Source organism: Tripterygium wilfordii, chromosome 5 (genome assembly GCF_013401445.1).
Source record: "Tripterygium wilfordii isolate XIE 37 chromosome 5, ASM1340144v1, whole genome shotgun sequence".
Taxonomy (NCBI): Eukaryota; Viridiplantae; Streptophyta; class Magnoliopsida; order Celastrales; family Celastraceae; genus Tripterygium; species Tripterygium wilfordii.
In genome coordinates, this window is record NC_052236.1 from 11,001,914 (window position 1) to 11,020,839 (window position 18,926).

At 38.9% G+C, this 18,926-nt stretch overlaps 3 protein-coding genes across 5 annotated transcripts; all 3 read right to left on the reverse strand.

Moving 5' to 3' along the window:
* Positions 1 to 158: 158 nt before the first annotated feature.
* LOC119998916 (casparian strip membrane protein 2-like) lies at positions 159 to 1,792 on the reverse strand. The gene is made up of 3 exons (XM_038846389.1): positions 1,014 to 1,792; positions 655 to 778; positions 159 to 557 (listed from the first exon to the last, which is right to left on the reverse strand). Exons 1-3 carry the CDS (start codon positions 1,253 to 1,255, stop codon positions 342 to 344), a joined length of 582 nt encoding a protein of 193 aa, XP_038702317.1. The 5' UTR covers positions 1,256 to 1,792; the 3' UTR covers positions 159 to 341.
* Positions 1,793 to 2,446: 654 nt separating this feature from the next.
* Positions 2,447 to 6,634, reverse strand: LOC119998682 (mitochondrial fission protein ELM1-like). 3 transcript variants are annotated; one of them, XR_005468283.1, is made up of 12 exons: positions 6,308 to 6,634; positions 5,949 to 6,087; positions 5,781 to 5,847; positions 5,522 to 5,618; positions 4,567 to 4,716; positions 4,294 to 4,420; positions 3,675 to 3,787; positions 3,511 to 3,574; positions 3,309 to 3,402; positions 3,085 to 3,193; positions 2,702 to 2,856; positions 2,447 to 2,608 (listed from the first exon to the last, which is right to left on the reverse strand). XR_005468283.1 is itself a non-coding variant. In XM_038846050.1 (11 exons), the coding sequence occupies exons 1-11, from the start codon at positions 6,488 to 6,490 to the stop codon at positions 2,755 to 2,757; spliced, it is 1,245 nt and encodes a 414-aa protein (XP_038701978.1). In that variant the 5' UTR covers positions 6,491 to 6,633; the 3' UTR covers positions 2,447 to 2,754. The 3 variants fall into 3 exon arrangements, 2 of the variants coding, with proteins under 2 accessions (XP_038701978.1, XP_038701979.1); XM_038846050.1 differs by having other exon boundaries at positions 2,447 to 2,856; positions 6,308 to 6,633; XM_038846051.1 differs by lacking the exon at positions 4,567 to 4,716 and having other exon boundaries at positions 2,447 to 2,856.
* Positions 6,635 to 7,078: 444 nt separating this feature from the next.
* On the reverse strand, positions 7,079 to 17,335 carry LOC119998681 (probable UDP-N-acetylglucosamine--peptide N-acetylglucosaminyltransferase SPINDLY). The gene is made up of 17 exons (XM_038846048.1): positions 16,925 to 17,335; positions 15,559 to 15,720; positions 15,271 to 15,446; positions 15,107 to 15,182; positions 14,406 to 14,534; positions 14,136 to 14,255; positions 13,982 to 14,050; positions 13,824 to 13,905; positions 13,562 to 13,656; positions 13,061 to 13,125; positions 12,239 to 12,437; positions 10,198 to 10,392; positions 9,566 to 9,660; positions 9,302 to 9,437; positions 8,987 to 9,204; positions 8,775 to 8,902; positions 7,079 to 8,009 (listed from the first exon to the last, which is right to left on the reverse strand). Exons 1-17 carry the CDS (start codon positions 17,333 to 17,335, stop codon positions 7,693 to 7,695), a joined length of 2,673 nt encoding a protein of 890 aa, XP_038701976.1. The 3' UTR covers positions 7,079 to 7,692.
* Between the last annotated feature and the right edge of the window lie 1,591 nt (positions 17,336 to 18,926).

Sequence of the window (18,926 nt, forward strand, 5' to 3'; positions counted from 1 at the left end):
TATCGAATGTCCCAAAACAAACTTATATTGATAAATGATTGCGGATAAACTATTTGCAATTGTGATTTTTTGAATTCTCTTGAGAACCATTTGATTTGATACATCCTTAATTTTACTTTGATACTCAACCATTCAATGCACAATGTGGAAAGAAAAACTTACACAAAAGATACTGATTTTCCATTGCAAAAATTCCCACACAACACAAAAGTAACATATACCATGTCTTTCACTCTCATACCAACATAAAACACAACCAATAATGTATACATACAAACAATTACTTAAGAACAAGCAGTATTTCTCAACACTTCATCTTCATCTTCTTCTTCTGTTTTTCCTTAATGTCTTCGAAGCGCAAACGCAGAGAGCATAATCATGAACACCAAGATAACTACAGCGACGAAAGCCGCCACCACAGCACCACTAACTTTCTGGCAGAAGTCACCAAATTGGTTGCAGATGGCAAGCCAGTTTGTGTTAGAATTGCCATTGTGAGCCAAGTAAACTATTGCAGCGGCCGCCCCGCCAGCAGCAGTAGCTAGAACTACTGCCATCTGCAGATTATTGATCCAATTTATCATGTCAAAATGAGATTAAAAAAAAAAAACAAGTTTTGATATAATTTTAAGTTCAAGAAGTTGGGTAGATTACTGTGTCCAAAATAAGGAGGAGGATCCTCGGTCCGGCTGCGTGAGGGCGAATGATGGTTACTATGGAAAAAGGAAGAGAAAGAAGAAGGTAGCCTGCAACTAATGACATTGAAATGAGAAAAAACCTGCATACATTGATATGAAAATTAATATATGCAGCAATTGAAGGAAATCATATACATATAAAAGAACGAGAACGATATAGATCCCAACAGTTTGGTATTTCAGTTATCGCAACTTCTGAGTTGGACAACACATGATTAAAGTGAATTCGTAACATATAAAATCCTGTGCGTACAACTCAACAATTGGGATATCATATGTTGAGATCCTATCATAACGGAAGAAAGAAGCTCATACTCAAAAGTGGGTATATCATCATAGCTAGCTTGGAACTGGAAGAACTGGGTGAAGAAAGGAAGAGTTTCATCACTAGTTCCCATAGCAGCAGCAGCAGCCAGAGCAGAGACCATAGCAGATATCCTCAAAAGCAAGTCCAGAATGGCAATCCCCTTCTTGTTTCCTCCTACCTTCTCTTGTTTGGAAATCACAACAGGGGCTTTTCCTTTGGATTCAACATCAATTGTAGTTGAATCACCCATTTCAGTTGAGGAAGAGAGGCTTCTTGGGTTATGATAGGAGATATTGATGAATGTGAGTGAAAGCTTCTGATAAGACTAGCAGATATAGTGAAGCTTTATGTAGTGAATGATAGAGGAGTTAGTATCATAAGTTTGTACTAATAAAACTGGATTAGTTGCTCCTACTTCTTGTATTGGACCCTGCATTAGACTTGCTAGCTCATAATAGCCGTCATGGATTTGGTGGAATTGCCACAAAATCTCTGTCTGTGCTCTGTTGATGGATCAGGTATTGATGAGGTATGACGGTCTAATTCTTGAAATCATATAGCTTTTCGTTTAATAATGGAGAACGGTTTCTAATACAATTCAATTGAGTAGCCACTGTTAGTCGGTCAAAGCACTTTTTTTTTGGAAACTGCGTCAAAACCCATGCGGATAGAGACTCGGAAGTGGAACAAACCCATGAAACCAGGATCCCACAAGAACTCTCGACTTTGGGCACCATAGACCCTGAATCCGAAGAGATAACTACTCGGGTCAAAGCCTATGCTAGTAGAGGCTCGGAAGTGGGACAAGCCCATGAAACCAAGAAGCCCAAGGAACCAGGATCCCATAAGAACTCTCGACCTTCGACACCATAGGCCTTGAGTCCGAAGAGATAACTACTTGAGCCGAAGCCCATGCGAGTAAAGGCCCGGAAGTGGGACAAGTCCACAAAACCAAGATTTCACATTGAAATATGTTAGGCTCCCAAGTCCTAGGTGGTTGGTTTGAACTCTCAACATTGGACACCATAGGCCTTGAGTTTGAAGAGAAAACCAATTAGGCTATCGCCAAAGTGGTTGAAAACACATAATATCGTTTATCAATGAAACTAAAACACATATAACCTTTTAATTTGAACCAATCCGTTAGCGCAAAGTACTGATACCAGATGATACCTCACAAGTCCTTATCTACTCCGGCTAAAACCTGTTGTCATTGTAGATTACATCAGACATTCTTCATTTTGCCAATCCAGAAGTGATTATGTAAGCATTTATATAATATGGAGGACAATTTACTAAGGCCAACTTCCATCTCCACAGATCTGTCAAATACAAAAAAATAATAAATCCATAGAAGCATTGAAGCCAACAAAAACACCATCTTCAGTCTAAAACAGAGTTATCTACTTCACGTCCCACATTTGAAAGCTTCTGGAGGATATGCAGAAACAAGAAGTGAATGAATCTTATTAACTTGAAATGGATTCAAATGTACGGCAGTTCAATATACAAGCTCGGTTAAAATGCCGGTAACTTCAACGCAATGGAAAAGGGAGAAAATCAGCCGTAAGCAACTGACAAAATCCTCTCTCTCTCTCTGTTCCTATGGGCAGAAAATATTCTGTATATGTTAACTGCTATTGCAAAGTGGTCAAAACTTGGTGAGAAAATGTGTTAGTGTAACAAATCCTGGCACCATTTAAACATTATTGGGCTGTAGCCTATAGAACCTCCATATGAGAAATCCCCTCACAACTGTATTGTCCATCCACGCCCAGCAAGGGCTTCAATAACCCGACTGGCAGCCTCCACGGTGTCATTTAGCGGCGAATAGCTCCAGCTCTCAGATATCTGTAATGTAAAACATAGAATGGTAAAAGGAAAGGGAGTTTGAAATGACAATAGCACGTGCGATGCTCAAATGTGGAAGACGTTATTGGCAGCTAAAAAGTTCTGTGGAAAAATATAACACTACCCTATCAGGTTTTTTGTGCCACTGAAGGGCAGTATATTAATTTGTAAGAAGAAACCAAAAGAGTTATGAGTAGCTAATGAAGATTAAGACAACTGGAAACTTACATCTTCCATTCCAGTAAATGGTCTAACCACTCCTCGTTCTCGAAGGGACTTCTGAAAGTCAGCAAACTTCCATGTACACCGCTCAGCTCCAATAACATAGACAGGCTTCCTGCAGGATAGAAATAGAACTTCATGAATCAGTAAACTTCCATTGAGAATAGGCAGAAGTCAAAGAATGCCAAGGTGTGAAGGTTGGCTCTCAATCATCAGACAAAAAAAAATACCCAGTACTGCAAGCTTCACTCATCATGCTCACAGAATCAGCTGTGATAACAAAAGCATCAGCCCAAGCTAGATGCCCCATATGTGGGTTCCGACCTGAGAGGTATAGCAAGAATGCATGTTTAACATTTTTCCTAAAACAATGTGCACTTATGAATAAGGAACTACAAGACATGGTCCTCAAAGATCTCGTAAATTTCATACCTTCACCATCCCAAATGTAAACCTTGGGATCACCACTAAATTCTTTCAGTAGAATTCTGGATACCTGTCAATAGCAGTGCTTAGAGAAAGTGAGCACACCCATCATAGAGTGAAAAAGAAAAGACAGATAAATTTACATGATAATTCTACAAACAAATTCCAACCTTTTCAGGAGTTCTTCTAGAGAAAGAAATTCTGAGGCTTCCACAACTCCATAGAACATTCTGCAGGTAAGCTGTTAACTGCTTTGCAAGATCCACACCATATTGACAGCTGCCTAAGATAACACATCATTTTACAGTCTGAACAATCCTTCATTTATAATGCATAGAAGACAAAACAACTGGCATAGACGAAATACGTAAGGATTTCGGTTAACACTTCTTTCATAACTTTCAGGCTGATATTATAGATGTATATAAATTCACAGCAATCAAGATATTGCTGATGTACCAAACCAGCGTGCAGTAACATTTACAGAACTGTGTTGCCACAAGACTAGAGAGTGACATTCCACGTCATAGAGACATCAATGTTTGATACAAGAGTAGTTTTGATCACGTTAAGCAATTAGAAAATTCCAGCCATAGTTAAGTAGTGACAGGAAGAAAAAGTGCAGTTTCAATTTTGACAGGCGAAAGGGTTGTATTCCAGCCATAGTTAATAGTGACAGGAAGGAATTAGATATCTTATTCTAAAGTAGTTCGCCAAATGCAATCAATAACAAAAATAACATAAAATTCAACAATATCCTAACTAATTCCAAGATACACAGAAAAATACTTGTAGAGCCACCAATATTGACCACGAGCAAGGGCTTCGGCAACAGCGCCAATTCATCATGCCATGCAGAGGCAGCACTCCTTAGTAAAGCTGAATCAGCTTGATGCAGAGCTCCCACTGTGAGAAACTGAGTATCAAAAGCACAGCCCAATAAGCATCACACACCACTGTAACAATCTAAATTCTAATCAAATGAGCAGTATAAAGTGATATATTGTCAAGTCTTCATTATGCAGTGCATTATTTTAAGAAGAGTTTGACCAAAACACATACCACACGACTATCAGGAGGTTTGCGTGGAGTTATCCACCTTCGAAGAAACCATGGAATTTGCTCCTGGGCATGAGGAGTCAATGGGTAATAATCATGCTTAGGAGTAATCACTAAATCAAACCTGCTTAGATGTGACCTTGGATGTTGAATCTGCAAACAATGTTTCCAGATAGAGAAAGTCAGTGGTGGTGTACTGACAAGAAAAGGAAAACGAAGTAGAACTAGAGGCCAGTTGCAATGAACTGGGTTGGACACAGAGGACATACTTAGCGTAAAGATTAAGCCTGCTTGACTACTATGGTCAGTATCAAAGGAGCAGAGTCAAAGGAATTTGAAAAGAGGTACAAGATTTTGCCTAAGATCAAAATGGAATACGACTAAAATAGGATGCACAAGGCTCCCGTAGTGGGTGGGGTCAGAGACATGTAGGATTTGCGCAGACCTTACCCCCACATAATGTGGAGAAAAAGGTAAATAACACTCGTGCACTCAGACCTCACCCCACATAATATATAGAGAAAAAGGTAAATAACACTCTTGCACAAGGCTCCCATAATGAGCAGGGCTAGGGACATGTGAGATGTATATAGATCTTACCCCACGTAATGTAGAGAGGTTATTTTCATGAATTGAACCGTGACCTCTAGGTTGTACCCCTACAACTCTACTATTGGGTCAGATGTTCACCTATAAGAAAACCAAAATAGGTATACTAAGAGAAAACAGTATCAATAAGTACTTGTTCGGAAAAGTTTCTAGAATGCCCTAAAGTTAAATCATTACGTACTCAAAGACTTTATATTCATCTGAGAGATAAGAAGGCAATGAATAAATACTGAAACAGATAACATATAATCAAACCCATCTAGCAATCCAGAAGCGTAGAACAAAGCTTCATGTATGTTTCAGTAAACTGTTGCATTTGAATTAAAGCCGAAAAGAATTGAAGTTTAACCTGAACAACAAAAACATTTTCTGGTGCTAACTGTTTTATGGAGCTTGCCACAGAAATGGTATCGTGACCAGAAGCCACTACCAATACTGGCCCTTCCCTATCAAAAAGTACAAATAAAAAAGATGAAAAGATAGTAACATAACATTGTTTCTCTCAAATACAGTAATATACAAGATAACCCACAGGAAGCAAACTTTAAGCACATAAACAAAAAATTGTTCAAAATTTTATTTAGCATTGCAGTCATTGCAAATCATACCTTTCAAATGTTTCACGTGCCATACTTGCAATTTTCTTTGCGTCAGCTTCTAAAATACTTGACAAGCCTGCACCACCGCCCCCATCATTTTGAGCGTAAGCTACAATTCTCTTTAAAATATTAAATAATGAGAAAGTGAATGCTAGTCAAGCATGAAGCATCTATTACCCTTTCTCTCAGGTGAAATAGGCATCACTTTATTCCCTTTAACTGTGATTTGTCTTATGAAATAGTCTACCTTTTGGTGGATTGAAACTGGAAGCCATCGAAACCACTCATTAAACCCTCCTCTTGGCCTAGTAACACGCTGCATATATGTTGCCATCAATAACAACAAAATAAATGACCAGAATATACATACATACAAAAATTGCTAATGTGTATTCCCTAATTTACGAACCCTAAAAAATTATTGTTATATTGCATTATAAAGCTGCATAGCATTACCTGCCTTTTCCTTTCTATGCACTCTCATTCTTATGAACTAGAACATGGAGATTCGGTTCAAGGTAAGAGTAAGCACTCACGTATAAGGAATGGCGACCCGATAGGCCGAGAGCCCTAACCAATCCGATACACTGATTCTCCGCACCCGAGAAACCGTTTCCAATTACAACCGCCCGTCTGATTGCGCCGTACACACCGCCTTCGAAGATCTCAGGCATGCCTGAGAAACCGCCGGGCGGCTCCGGAAGCCTGATTGGTCTCATCGCAGCCGGTATAAACGCTCCTGCTGCAATTGACCCTAATCCAAAATCGTTCTTTACATCTACAAATCTCGCGTTTCTTCTTCAACGTCGCTACTTGTAATGATGACGTCATGCAATTGCAGTTTTTTCTCCTCCTCTTGGTGCACCTGGGGAAGTCTTGAAAATTACCCCCAAAAGGGCCGAAATTTCAAAGAAAGTTGGGCTAAAACGGGCCCAATTATCCCGTTCCAAGCCCAACACCTTAACGGTTGCCATCTTTCAAGAGCCCAACTAAAAATAAAAAAACGTTTGTTTGCTTTGTGTCCATAAAAGAGTTAAACTCTCCTTCGTAGACTTCGATATTATTCTCTTCACATAGGCTTTGTCTCGATCTTTACCTGTCATCAATGTGAATATCATTCCCTTCAAACTTACTTCTTCCCAATCTTACATGTCATCAACGTGAAACAAACTAGCTTATCATTCTCTTCGCACTAGATTCATTCCAATCTTACCTATCATCAACATAACGCGAGCGGGGTTGATGGCCCAAATTTAGAGTTCGTCGAGTTGTCCAGTGAATCGGGGTTCTCGGTTCTAAAAAAAAACTAAACCAACATAAGCATTGGACATTACACAACAATATAAGTTCCAGGTTTGAATCTGCTGCAATATATTGACCATTAGAATGATCATTGATTCACATGGAAACGTGGAAACCTAAATTGTTACATCCCATCTCCAACTCTGAAATCAATCCCGAAATCTTGCATATTGAGAAAAGGCCATGGTGAAGACGGAAGCGGGAGGGCAGACGGGGGAAGGTGACGGGTCTCCTGATTTACAGGCCAACTAATTTATATATTTGAGGAGGAAAATACTGCAATGCAAACAATAACACCTACAAATAGGGAACTCAAAGCATCATCTTTCTTCAATCAGCCAAGACTCCTCTGTCACAATGGAAAATATATTATGCTTGCGGCATCTTTTCCCAATTGTATTTAGTCCTATGCAAATAAATTGAGGCTCCACCCTTTTATAAGATACACTATTGAATCCATTAAATGGCTCACATGCACCGGTAAGATCAGATTCAAATTCAGCTCAGCTTGCCCAAATTTGTAGTCTGATTTGACTGCGTTCCATTTTCTTCAGCAGCGATATGCACCATGATCTATGGATGACGAAACAGGATTATTAAATCCATTGGCCTTGATAGGTCAGGGTGGACCCTCCCTTGAGATTGTGATCCTTGTTGGCTCAGAATTATTGATAGGTGGCTCTACCGGAACAGCCTGCTGTTGTAGCGTTTCCATTCTCTTTAAAGATGGTACGTCACCCTTGCAATACCTGCGCCACATATCCCGATAAGTTGACTCTAATCCGAGGGTAAAGTTCAGTCCATCACAGACAGGTGATTTAGCCATAAGCTCCCGAAGACTCATCCTCAAGTTTGTGAGAGCTGTGACGTCTGAGGCCAGTTGCAATGCCAACTGGACATACTCATCTTCATTTTTTGCAATCAGATGTCCTAAACCTGCATGGCAATTCGCAAGAAATCCACACCAAGTTAGTTGTAAAATGCACCCATGAAAAAAGAAACCACGGGTAAAAATGAAAAAGGAAGAATGGATGAATGTGCACACCACCATTTAAAGTAAATTTGGATAAATCAGAAAGAAATGCCAAAAAAGTTACAGGGAATTAATTCTTTCGTTCAACAATAATACCAGAAACATTGAATGACTAACTTTATAAAGGGCATAAGAATCAGTCCTGTTGAAAACGGAATGAAGAGAGAGGACCTATGTCTTGGTCACACTAATGAGCTCACCACACGAATGGGAAGAGAAGGGCAAAAGGAAATTCATCTTTTTAATGTGAACCTCCTTTCACCATCTGTTTTGAAGGACAAGTAAATATAAAAACGGAGTTAAAAACTGACTTCTAAAGTTCTACTGTGTTTCCAATTGTCAGTGGACTTATTTATGTTACTGACCTATATCCCTTGAGAAAGTTTGTACGACAGAGAGGTGAAGTAAAAAAAAAAAAGTACAGTAATCTGCACCCTGGCAATGGCTCTTGTAACGATGACAACGGGCAAAAACGACGACGATACTGATGATGCAAATGAGGATATGACTAGCACATTGTCAAATGCCTATAAACTTAATCATCCATGAAGCAGCTAAGTCATCAGCATATCAATATTTTAGTTAAACATGGATTTAGTTCATTTCGAAGCAGCCATCCACTAGCAATACATTAATACACAGTATAAATATAAGATAGAAGTTCTCACCAACTTTGCTGAGAAGACTCACACCAACATTGTGAGCATGTAATGAACCAGCCATCGTAACACATGGCACACCCATGTAGAGAGATTCACAAGTCGTGGTTGTCCCAGCATATGGAAAAGTATCCAAACTATGAAATATGGATAGGAGCATAAGTTAGAAACTCCAAGAGGATGCATAGCTAGCTAGAACTAATGGAGAAAATGAGGAGTACCTAATATCCATAAGGGAATATGCTTGCATATGATCGTGATTTAGAAGAATTAAAGGCAATAGATCAACACGGAGCGATTCCAACCCCAGCAGCTCCAGCAGCGTAAGAAATATTTGTCTTACACTATCACAGCAAAATGGCTTGCACTTCACCACAAGTCTTGAGTTTGGAACAGCACAGAGTATCCTAGCCCACACTTGCAACACTTTAGGTGTTATCTGTGAAGGTACATAAAAGACGATCCCAGAAAAAGTGTAATCAGAACACATAAAAAGTACTTCACCTGAGTTGCCCAAATTTGAAACTACCCAGTACCTTAGCAAGATTGTTAAAGCTACCAAATGTTATGAAGCCATTGGAAAGAGCGGGAGTTGGAGAAACAGGCCCAGCCTCCGGAGAAGGAGTATAACAAAGGAAGCATTCAGGCAGTCGAACTAACTCCTCGACATGCCTGCCATAGGATAAAAGAGTCAATCACAGATTAGACATCCCACCCTTTTTTTTTTGTGAGAACAACTAATTCTTAACAGGAGAAGGAAATGAGTTTTATTTTAAAAGAAACAGAGAGAGAAAACCTACTTTTGCTTAGTATCAGGAGGATCAGCCAGTGAATCAGTTATTCTGTAATCAATGCTAGGTAAGCCAGTTGTATTAGGGTATCCAATCCAAGTCACCTAAACAAAAAAAAAAACAGAAAGTAAGATCAGATACAAAATCCACCGATTTTTTAAGCTAAATGTACATCAACAGAATAAGATAAAACATGATACATCTCTCTCAAATATATCTCAATTCTTTGTCCCATTAATTAGTGATACCATTGTGTAAAAAATTCCAAAATATGCAGAAAGGATATTGAATACCAGACTCGACAACTACTTAAGTTATGCCAACTGCGCTATGTCACTCAATTACTAATACAAAATAATATAATGCATACATTTTATCATGTCACTCACACTTGAGATGAATTCTCACTAATTCCTCCTATTGATTCATGCAACCGACCCCGCCCAGTGCGGGAGCCTTGTGCATGAGAGTTGTTCACCTTTTTTTTATTCATGTAGCCGATACGAACATTGTTTGGGATGAAGGCTTTAATGATGACGATCTGTACTAAAAGATTTAACTCAATATCATACTAATGATAATAGAAACAAGGGCACCAAGTGAAGACCCTGAATGCAAAATTAAAATAACTCCAAACATACCTGAACTGGAGCTGGTCGACATGCCATCATTCCCAACTTATTGTTAGCAGTATGACCAGTAAGTTCTACCAAGATATCAACTTTATCTTCTCTTACCATGCTTGCTACCTTCTTCTCATCAATCCCATATATATCTCTCCATATCCCACCCTTTTTAAGGACTTTCTCCTTAAATCTGTTAGTTTTTGCATCTGCCTGCGTAATGACGTAAATATAATCCCAGACCTCGCTTAAAATGATAAGCAAATTGTATGACACAATACAACTGTACAAATAATCTGATCATACTATGATAATCAGTAAAATCACAGATCTAATAACTCAAGGGTGCAACAGTTAACAAACTTTCAATTATGTCATAGGTTGTACTTTGTCTTTTTTTCCCGGGGGATCATTTTCATTTGCATCATTCAATTGCTGTTGAAACACGATTAACGTTTCAACAAGACAACTACATATTACGACATCATCACACGGTTATGTGATGATTCACAGCATATTATAAAAATCCCCAGCTGGTTTGATGGTGTAACAGCAACGAAATAGATTAATTGCCAGGAGTCTACCTACTCCTGCTCTATGGAATATGATAAGGACCCCTCCATACCATTGTTTCATGGGCTCTGGAGAGTGCAGGCCCAAACCCCACCCTAACAATCTAATAGGCCCAACCCACATCCATGGGGTGCATGCACTCATGGACCGGTTGTAGTCCAATGGGTCTCCACAATACCAATCTTTCCGATGTGGGAGTTTCTATCAATACCCCCGCTTTACTGAGCCAGAGCCCACGTTGGCACACTTTGCAGCCACCAGGTCTCCACGGGCTTCACAGGCTCTCCTTACGCTGCCCAGATCCATAGGTACCCCTCTCGTGGCACACAAGACCCAATCCAGGATCACCTAGACAAAGGGAACGGAGGGCAGAACCTAGCTCCGATACCATTGATAAGGACCCCTCCGGCCTTTGGAGAGTCCAGACACAAACCCCACCCTAACAGTCCAATAGGCCAAAACCGCATCCATGGGTACACGCACCCATGGACCGACTGTAGTCCAATGGGCATCCATAATACCAATGTTTCATGGGCTCTTATGTTACATGTTAAGGAGTGGCATTTGCCCTCCTTATAAACAACACTTAACTCCCCCATCTTTCCGATGTGGGAGTTCCCATCAGAATACTTTGTCAAAGAAAAATAATAAAGCTTTAAAAAATATTGAAAGGTGCATTGTCGAGATCCTATCAAGACTTTTATCTTCATTTCATCTTGGATTCAGTTTCGCAGCCACCAATGAGTCCTGGAATATCCAGAAGTTCTCCCATCATTTATATCTCCATTCTTAGCACCAGGACTAGGCTTTTAATTCATAGTTGCGCTCATTTAGTATAAATCTCTAGAGGAATATACTTTTTCTGCCAGCTGCCAGTTTACATTCCCCGTGCATCTTATTCCACCTTTTTTTACCCTTCAATAACTGTCAATCCTTTTCTTTCTGAAAACAGAAAAAGGCAGCCAAAAGAGAAGCCTGACCGTTAAGAGTTAAGACAGTAGTTCTAAAATTAGCCCCTCAAATTGTCCATAAGTGATGGAAATCTAGATATTAACAACTAACATTTTTGGCTTTGTAGATCTAAATAAGCTAAATATCACATTTTTATATGCCATCCTTAAATTGTTAGGAAATAATAATTCGTTAATCCATGGGTAATTAACTTTAGGTGAAAAGTACTTCCTGTTAAATGTCTGAGTCCACTAACTAAACCTTCGTATTTTAGCATTGACACAATGTAAAATAAGCAAAGGGCACTCTACCAACTGTTACAAATGAAATACATTTCTCGGCACCATAGATGCCACCAGTTGAATCCACATTGGTCTTCATAGTGCCAAGATTAGGAAAAAAAAAGTTTAAGAACCAAGAAAATGAATGTGCAGTATGAATAGTGAATAAACGGATGCAATCAAACAACAGCATGAGTAAGGACTAAAGAAGGCACATAGTCATTATCTTTCCTAGATTACATGTTAACTGATACCTTCACGACGGCTGAATAAACCACCACCTTGTATAATGCATAGTCATGGTAAACAAGAGGAGCCTCGACGAAATAAGATACTGAATGTGTAAAATAATCTGGAGAAACATATCCAATCACAAGTTGTCTTTCTCGATCTTTTGGATTGTCCCATGAAGTGTACTGTGGGTATAGCCTCATAAATTGCCTACCCCAGTCCCTGTAAAAATACATTCTAATTCAGATGCAAGTTCAAATGAGTTCAAGATGCCCAATGCTAAAGTAGTGCAAGCACACACACACAGATAAACAAGCCAAAAACAAGAATACAATGGGTCCATGTTTATCTTTCAAGAGAAGGTTACCTTGGAGAAAATAAAGTGTAGTGTAAATTAACTCATTTTTTCTTAGGGATTTGAAGTCAGAAATATTCAACGAACCTTTAATGGGCTAAAGAAAATTGATTTTCTTATAATCTAACATAATTTATGTTCTTGCTGGTGCTAATCCACATAGTTCACTTTTTTCTTTAGGTTGTTATTATATCTTTTGAGGCTAGCTTTCCAGGGCGGCCGTCCAAGACTTACATTGCCAAGTAACAAGTAGAAAAGATATTCAAAGATGTTGTAAGCAGTAGAGTGGCATGCACATCAAAGGAAAAGAATAACCACCACATTAATTGAAAATACATATAAACCTTGCTACAAGTTTATGCAATATCTCTTCTAAGATGAATCCAAATATTCTAGGCAGTCAAGATACAAGGACATAAAGTTCCATTACAAAAGAAAAGGTGATAATGAAACGAACAATGCATCAAAGTCGTAGGGAATTATTATAAACCTGTGAGTCTCGAAGAGTTTATCATCATGTCCCTCTTCTATGTAGTTCATTGCAAGCAATCGATTCTGTGGAAAAGAAAATATATTCAACTAAGAAAAAGGTAAACCAGAAAGTTAAACTGAAAGAGCAACATAAAAAGGACAGAAAGAGGAACCAACAGTCATTGATCCATTTCACTTTTCATCACTTCCAAGAAAAGCACCTAAAAAGTTGTACAATAAGCTCAGAACCTATCCTTCTCAACAAATGTGCTGTCCGAAAAATTACATGTTTAATGCTCCTCTTATGTATACACCTTGTGCAGCTTAGTCACTACAATTATTTTTCTATGTTTAAGGATAATGTTTTCCAGAGAAGGTTCTAACGACATTATGGCATGCTAAATAATTCCCTATTTCCCTCTTTTATAAAGTGTAAGGAATCTAAAGTTGAAGCTGTACAATTACACCCACGGACAGGCCACATTGAGTACTTTTTTTAAATAGAAAGGAAAGAAAGTACCTGTCCTGCATTGCGAGAGTCAGGATCTATCTTAAGGCATTTCTCATAAGCATCAATAGCCTGAGCTATACTTCCAGCATCTCTGTAAAGTACCCCTACACATAAACGGCATTCAAAAAAATATTATATTTAGAAACTTCCAACAGATTAAACATCAGTATATGCCTATATGGTGTAACTTCTGCATGTCTTTTCGTGTCTCCATGCGTGTTCACGACTATGTGAAGAGGGGAGAGAGAGAGAGAGAGAGAGAGAGAGAGACCTAGATTATTATAGGCTTCTGCATATGTGGGATTTGCCATGATAGCTTTCTCAATCATGCTTGCAGCAATATCCATCTTCCCCTGACAGTAGAAAGAATATTAACGTACTGGCCAAAGAATACAGTTATTTTACATAAGAAATGCCCAAGTGCCAAACCTGGACAGTGTACACGACACCAAGGTTGTTCAATGACTGTGAGAAGTTTGGTTTGATTGACAATGCCATCTGTTGAAAGGGTGGTAATGATAATTAACAACAACGTATGCAGACACTAAAAACGAAAATATCACACAGAAGTATCAGAAAGTACCTGATAGCACTCCACAACTTTATCAAGGTTGTCACCGTCTTTATATATAACTCCTAAATTGTTGCATGCCTCTGCACAATGTGGATTGAAGTGGAAAGCAAGTTCATAGAAAACAATTGCCTGCATAATAGCGTGATTGATTATTAACGGTTAACTACAAAAAGGTTACAAGATATAGACAACCCATGTCCCATCAGTGAGAAGGAATTGATTATGACCAAGAATTAAAGCTTCCACTGGAGAGCAAATAATTTTAGGCATATCACTTACCATGTCAAACTTCAACATTTCACCATAAGCAACCCCAAGATTATACATTGCATCAGCATAGTGCCAATTATAATATAAGGCCTTCTTGTAATATGCCACACCTTGATTGATGTCTCCCTCCAATTTAACCTGAGTGGACAAATTACTAAATCCAAAATCAGGCAAGGAAACACAGAAATGAAATCGAAATTACAAGTTAAAACTACTCTCCTTCCCGTATTTATTTGGTAAAAAATGTAAACAACTCTCGTGCATAAGGCTCCCGCAGTTGACGGAGTCGAGAATAGGCAAGATGTAAGCAGACCTTGCCCCCACATATGTGAGAGGCTGTTTTTTCAAGAATTGAACATTGGACCTCTAGGTTGAACCCTGCAGCTCTACCATTGGGCCACATGTTCGCCACGAGGCCACTGAAGCCTTGGCTTTGCACCTCGCCTCAACGCTTAAGCGTGCGCCTTGATGGCTTTTGACGACTATGAAATTACCATAGCGACTTTTGATTAGCCTGTTACATGTGTTCTTAAGAAGAAATTATCTTTTTTCAATCAATCCAACTACCAACAATGATCCCGCTTTATAATTGGCAACAATGTAAGTATTAAATGATGTAAAAACACTCAAAGAATTAAGAGAATTATCTGATTTCAAATGTCTAACAAGAAGATAAATGCGCTAACTGAGGTCAGGGATGCAAAAAGAACCTTTGTTCCCAAATCTGTCAAGGCTATTGCCATATTATTCTTTGCTATCTCAAAGTTTGGCGATACAGCTAGACACCTGACATAGCATTGCAGTTTAGTAATTAGGGCAGCAACAGAATTATACCCCATCAATGACATACAAGATCCAACACTTAGTACATTACCTCTCATAACAGGCTATGGCTAACTCCAAATCACCACGGTTTTTATAGATGACACCCATATTGCAGTATGCTTCAGCATACATGGGTCTTTCAAGTGCTGCCCTCTCATAGCAACTAAGAGCTGTTTCATATTGCATCATTTCAGAGTAGACAACCCCAAGGTTATAATAGGAAGGCTGCATATAAAGAATGAGTATAAGGAGACAGAGCTGTAAGAAGCAGAGAAGCACAATTAATAAAATTGAGGAAGCGCCATGAAGGAGGAAGTAAAAGAGTAAATGATATTACAGCATAATGTGGATCTGTTTTAAGCGCCTCATAATACTTCTGTATTCCCTCTTGAGTATTTCCAGCAAGCTTTAAACTGGTTCCCAGATCAGTTAAAACAATGGCTAGGCATTCTGCAGCCGGTTTATAGGAAGCATCTGCTTTTAGGGCCTTCTGATACGACTGCACCCGGTAAAATCCATTAAGGTTTACTCTACAATCTCTGACAGAAATGGTAGCAGACTAGCACAAACAATTCCAATAAGTAAATCAAAGGATATAAACACTTTTACTTCTAATAAAAAAATAGTAACAGTAGTATAGTACAAGGGCACAACCAATTTCTTACCGCAGAAATGTAACTTATAAAAGTTAGTGGGCACCTGCTCGTGTGAGTGAATGTGTGTGCGCACCTGCATGATATATAGGCAGAGCTCTGCGCAAATAAGGTGAGACTTGACATGCCATGAGTCAGGCAAGAGGACGCTGTACCCTATTGTGTGCAATTTATTCAAGTAGTCCATGCGTAAGCATATATAACAGAATCCCATAAGGGACTATCACCACTAGTAAGGTGGTCACTTGACTTGGCAAGATGAGTGAAGTGAGGCAGAGGAAGAACTTTATTCACTCGGAAAAAAGGCACCACACAGATAATCAGCAAGGAGTGATTAACCATCAATAAGACACAAGCCACAATTCGCTCCTGTTCTAGGCTTCTAGCAGAAGCCTAAAGTCTTATGGGCTCAGAATGAAGCCACATGCAAGAAAATAAGATATCCTTGGATAGTCTGAGAAGGCATCTAAACTTTAGTCGTAGGGAAGCACAATCATTATGGTGGTATGGGCTCCGGAAAAAAGATCGACCAAATGTTGCGTCATCATACAAACCAGTATTGTGCCACACCTCCACAGCTTCCAAGGTATAATTTTAAGCTGGCTGTAGCCTCACCATAGAGTGGCAAGGTCAAGGCCATCAAGCATCAAGTAGTGCATGTTAGGCCCACAACAAGCTCAATCTATGCCAAGCTAGATATGCCGTGCAGGATTTTCAAGCAATGAGGGCAGACATCTAGCAGAAGTAATCTAGCATTCAATCACAGAAAAATATGAACATAATTTGACATATGTGTCTAATATAGACATTTCTGTATCCCCAACAAGTAAGTAAAGTGCCATCTTTCGGTAAAAGGTAGACAAAGTTACAGGATGTGTCTAATATAGACTTTCCTGTAAACTGACATTTTATGAAACAAAACCAAAGAGGAATAATAACAATAGTAATAATTTAACAGTTTAATTACAAACCAATGTCTGATAATACCGAAGCATATGGCATAACCTATCTTTACTTGTGAAAACGATCACTCGATTGTCATGAGCATACCTCTGCAGCCTCTACCAGGCGGCCTTCATCTTTGTACAAAATTCCACAATGGGTGAGGGCACATGCATTCTGGGGGTCCAGCCTGATGGCTTCTGCAAAACTGTCAAAAGCGAGCCTTCCCGTATTCTGCTTCTGCAGGCATATCCCCTTTCCAATGTGGGCTTCAACATTTCCACTATCTTTCTCCAATATACTATCATACAGAGCAAGTGCATCAACAAACTTGTTCCTGGATCGAAGAATGGTGGCATAAGAAAGTGTGTCCTTCACTTCAAACCCCTTTTGTACTGAAGCAATACTAACAGGAGACCCACCAGTACCAGTTGAAGGTTGTGATCCTTTCAAGAAACCATTCTCTCGAATTGGGTGTCTTTCACTCCCATCATCAACATCTTTCTCAGTCCATGCCATCTGGTTGTGTGTATATTTTCACGGATCAAAAGTTTTAAACTTGGTATATATTTCATTTGAACAAAACTATGGCATTTCACCAACTTCTATATATCTAAACAAACAGTCAAAACATAAACAGTTCCGAAATTTGAGGAACCATAACATAAAACAATAATTAAAAAAAAAATGTGTATATCAAAATCACTAGCAGGTGTTCAATAGTAACCAGAAAAGCCGAACCAAGCAATACAAGTTATTGAACCAGGACTCCATACTCCCTTTTTCACCAGAACCCTGTGCATTCTAGCTATGGAACAGTCCTAGCTGATTCACTTAACTAAACCACACACTTCCACTAGAAGAGAAAAAAAAAAATCGATGCTTTGACATCAAAAAACCCTAATTGCGAATAAAAAGTACCACAAACGAGTTTATAACCCAAGAACCTAGGTTTTCACACACATGTCGTCCGATTGATTCAATTAACAAAACCTAGCTCGGCATATATTCCACGAAAAAAAAAAGTCCAAATATGTTCAGGGGGTAAAATTAGGGATTCAGAACTCACATACAAAGAGTAGTCGAAGTACACAATTACTCAATAAGAAGATGATGGCCGCAGATTAAACTCCCCTGCAATACCTGCCTATTCTAAAATACAGTCCACACTCCACAGACAGAATGCGAAAGCCGAAGCGATAGAGAGAGAGAGAGAGCGCCTCTTCGCTTCAGTAAAAGATGGTGACGGAGACTTAGCGCTCACTCCCTCTGCCCTCCGAAGCAGAACTATCTATCGTTGTCTGCCAAACCCATAGACAGTGAGAAGGCGCAGCCTCTGTTTTGTTGTCCGTTCCTGAATTACAAACAGTGGTGCGTAATGGAGAAAACCTCTCTATATCTAAGCCCCCTATTTCTTCCGTTATTCACGATTTTGCCACTGACGCAGTGCACCGGAAACACGTTTACTGTGGCCCGCCAAATTTTAAGGGGGATTGAGGCTGGAATTTATCCAGCCAATTCCATCAAATCTCCACCATTCAATGCATTATTATATTGAATTTGATAATACCATATTCCACTATTTAATGGTGTAAATTTGATGAAATTGGTGAAATAATTTCAACCAATCTTTTTCCAATTATAAGCAGCTTTGTCCCCTTTCGCGAAAAAGAGTATGGAATTAAATACACAATTACTTCTTTTATTATTGGCATTAATAATTTATTTATTAACTTTGTCGGCTTTGAGAAAATAGTAGAAATACAACATTAAAATTTTAAAATTAGCATATAAGAGAGAAGTTTGACCCAATTTCTTTGAAGTATTGTGCGCATTGAGACTAATTTCGGCATGACGGTCTCGTTATTTAAAAAAAGTTTGGCCTAAGTATTGTCAACATTGAGAGTTTGAGACTAAGTGCACACGATGATTTATCCTTTAAAAGATGCCTCACATGATAGGAAGTTAACTCATACTTATAATCACATTACCTAGTACTTTTTAAGAGATGTGGGACATTTTATGTCTCAATGGTATTTTCTTGGCAAATCAATGATTTGTCAAGCTTAGAAGTATATCATAATCAAAGTAGGGAAAAAAGTTGGGTTGT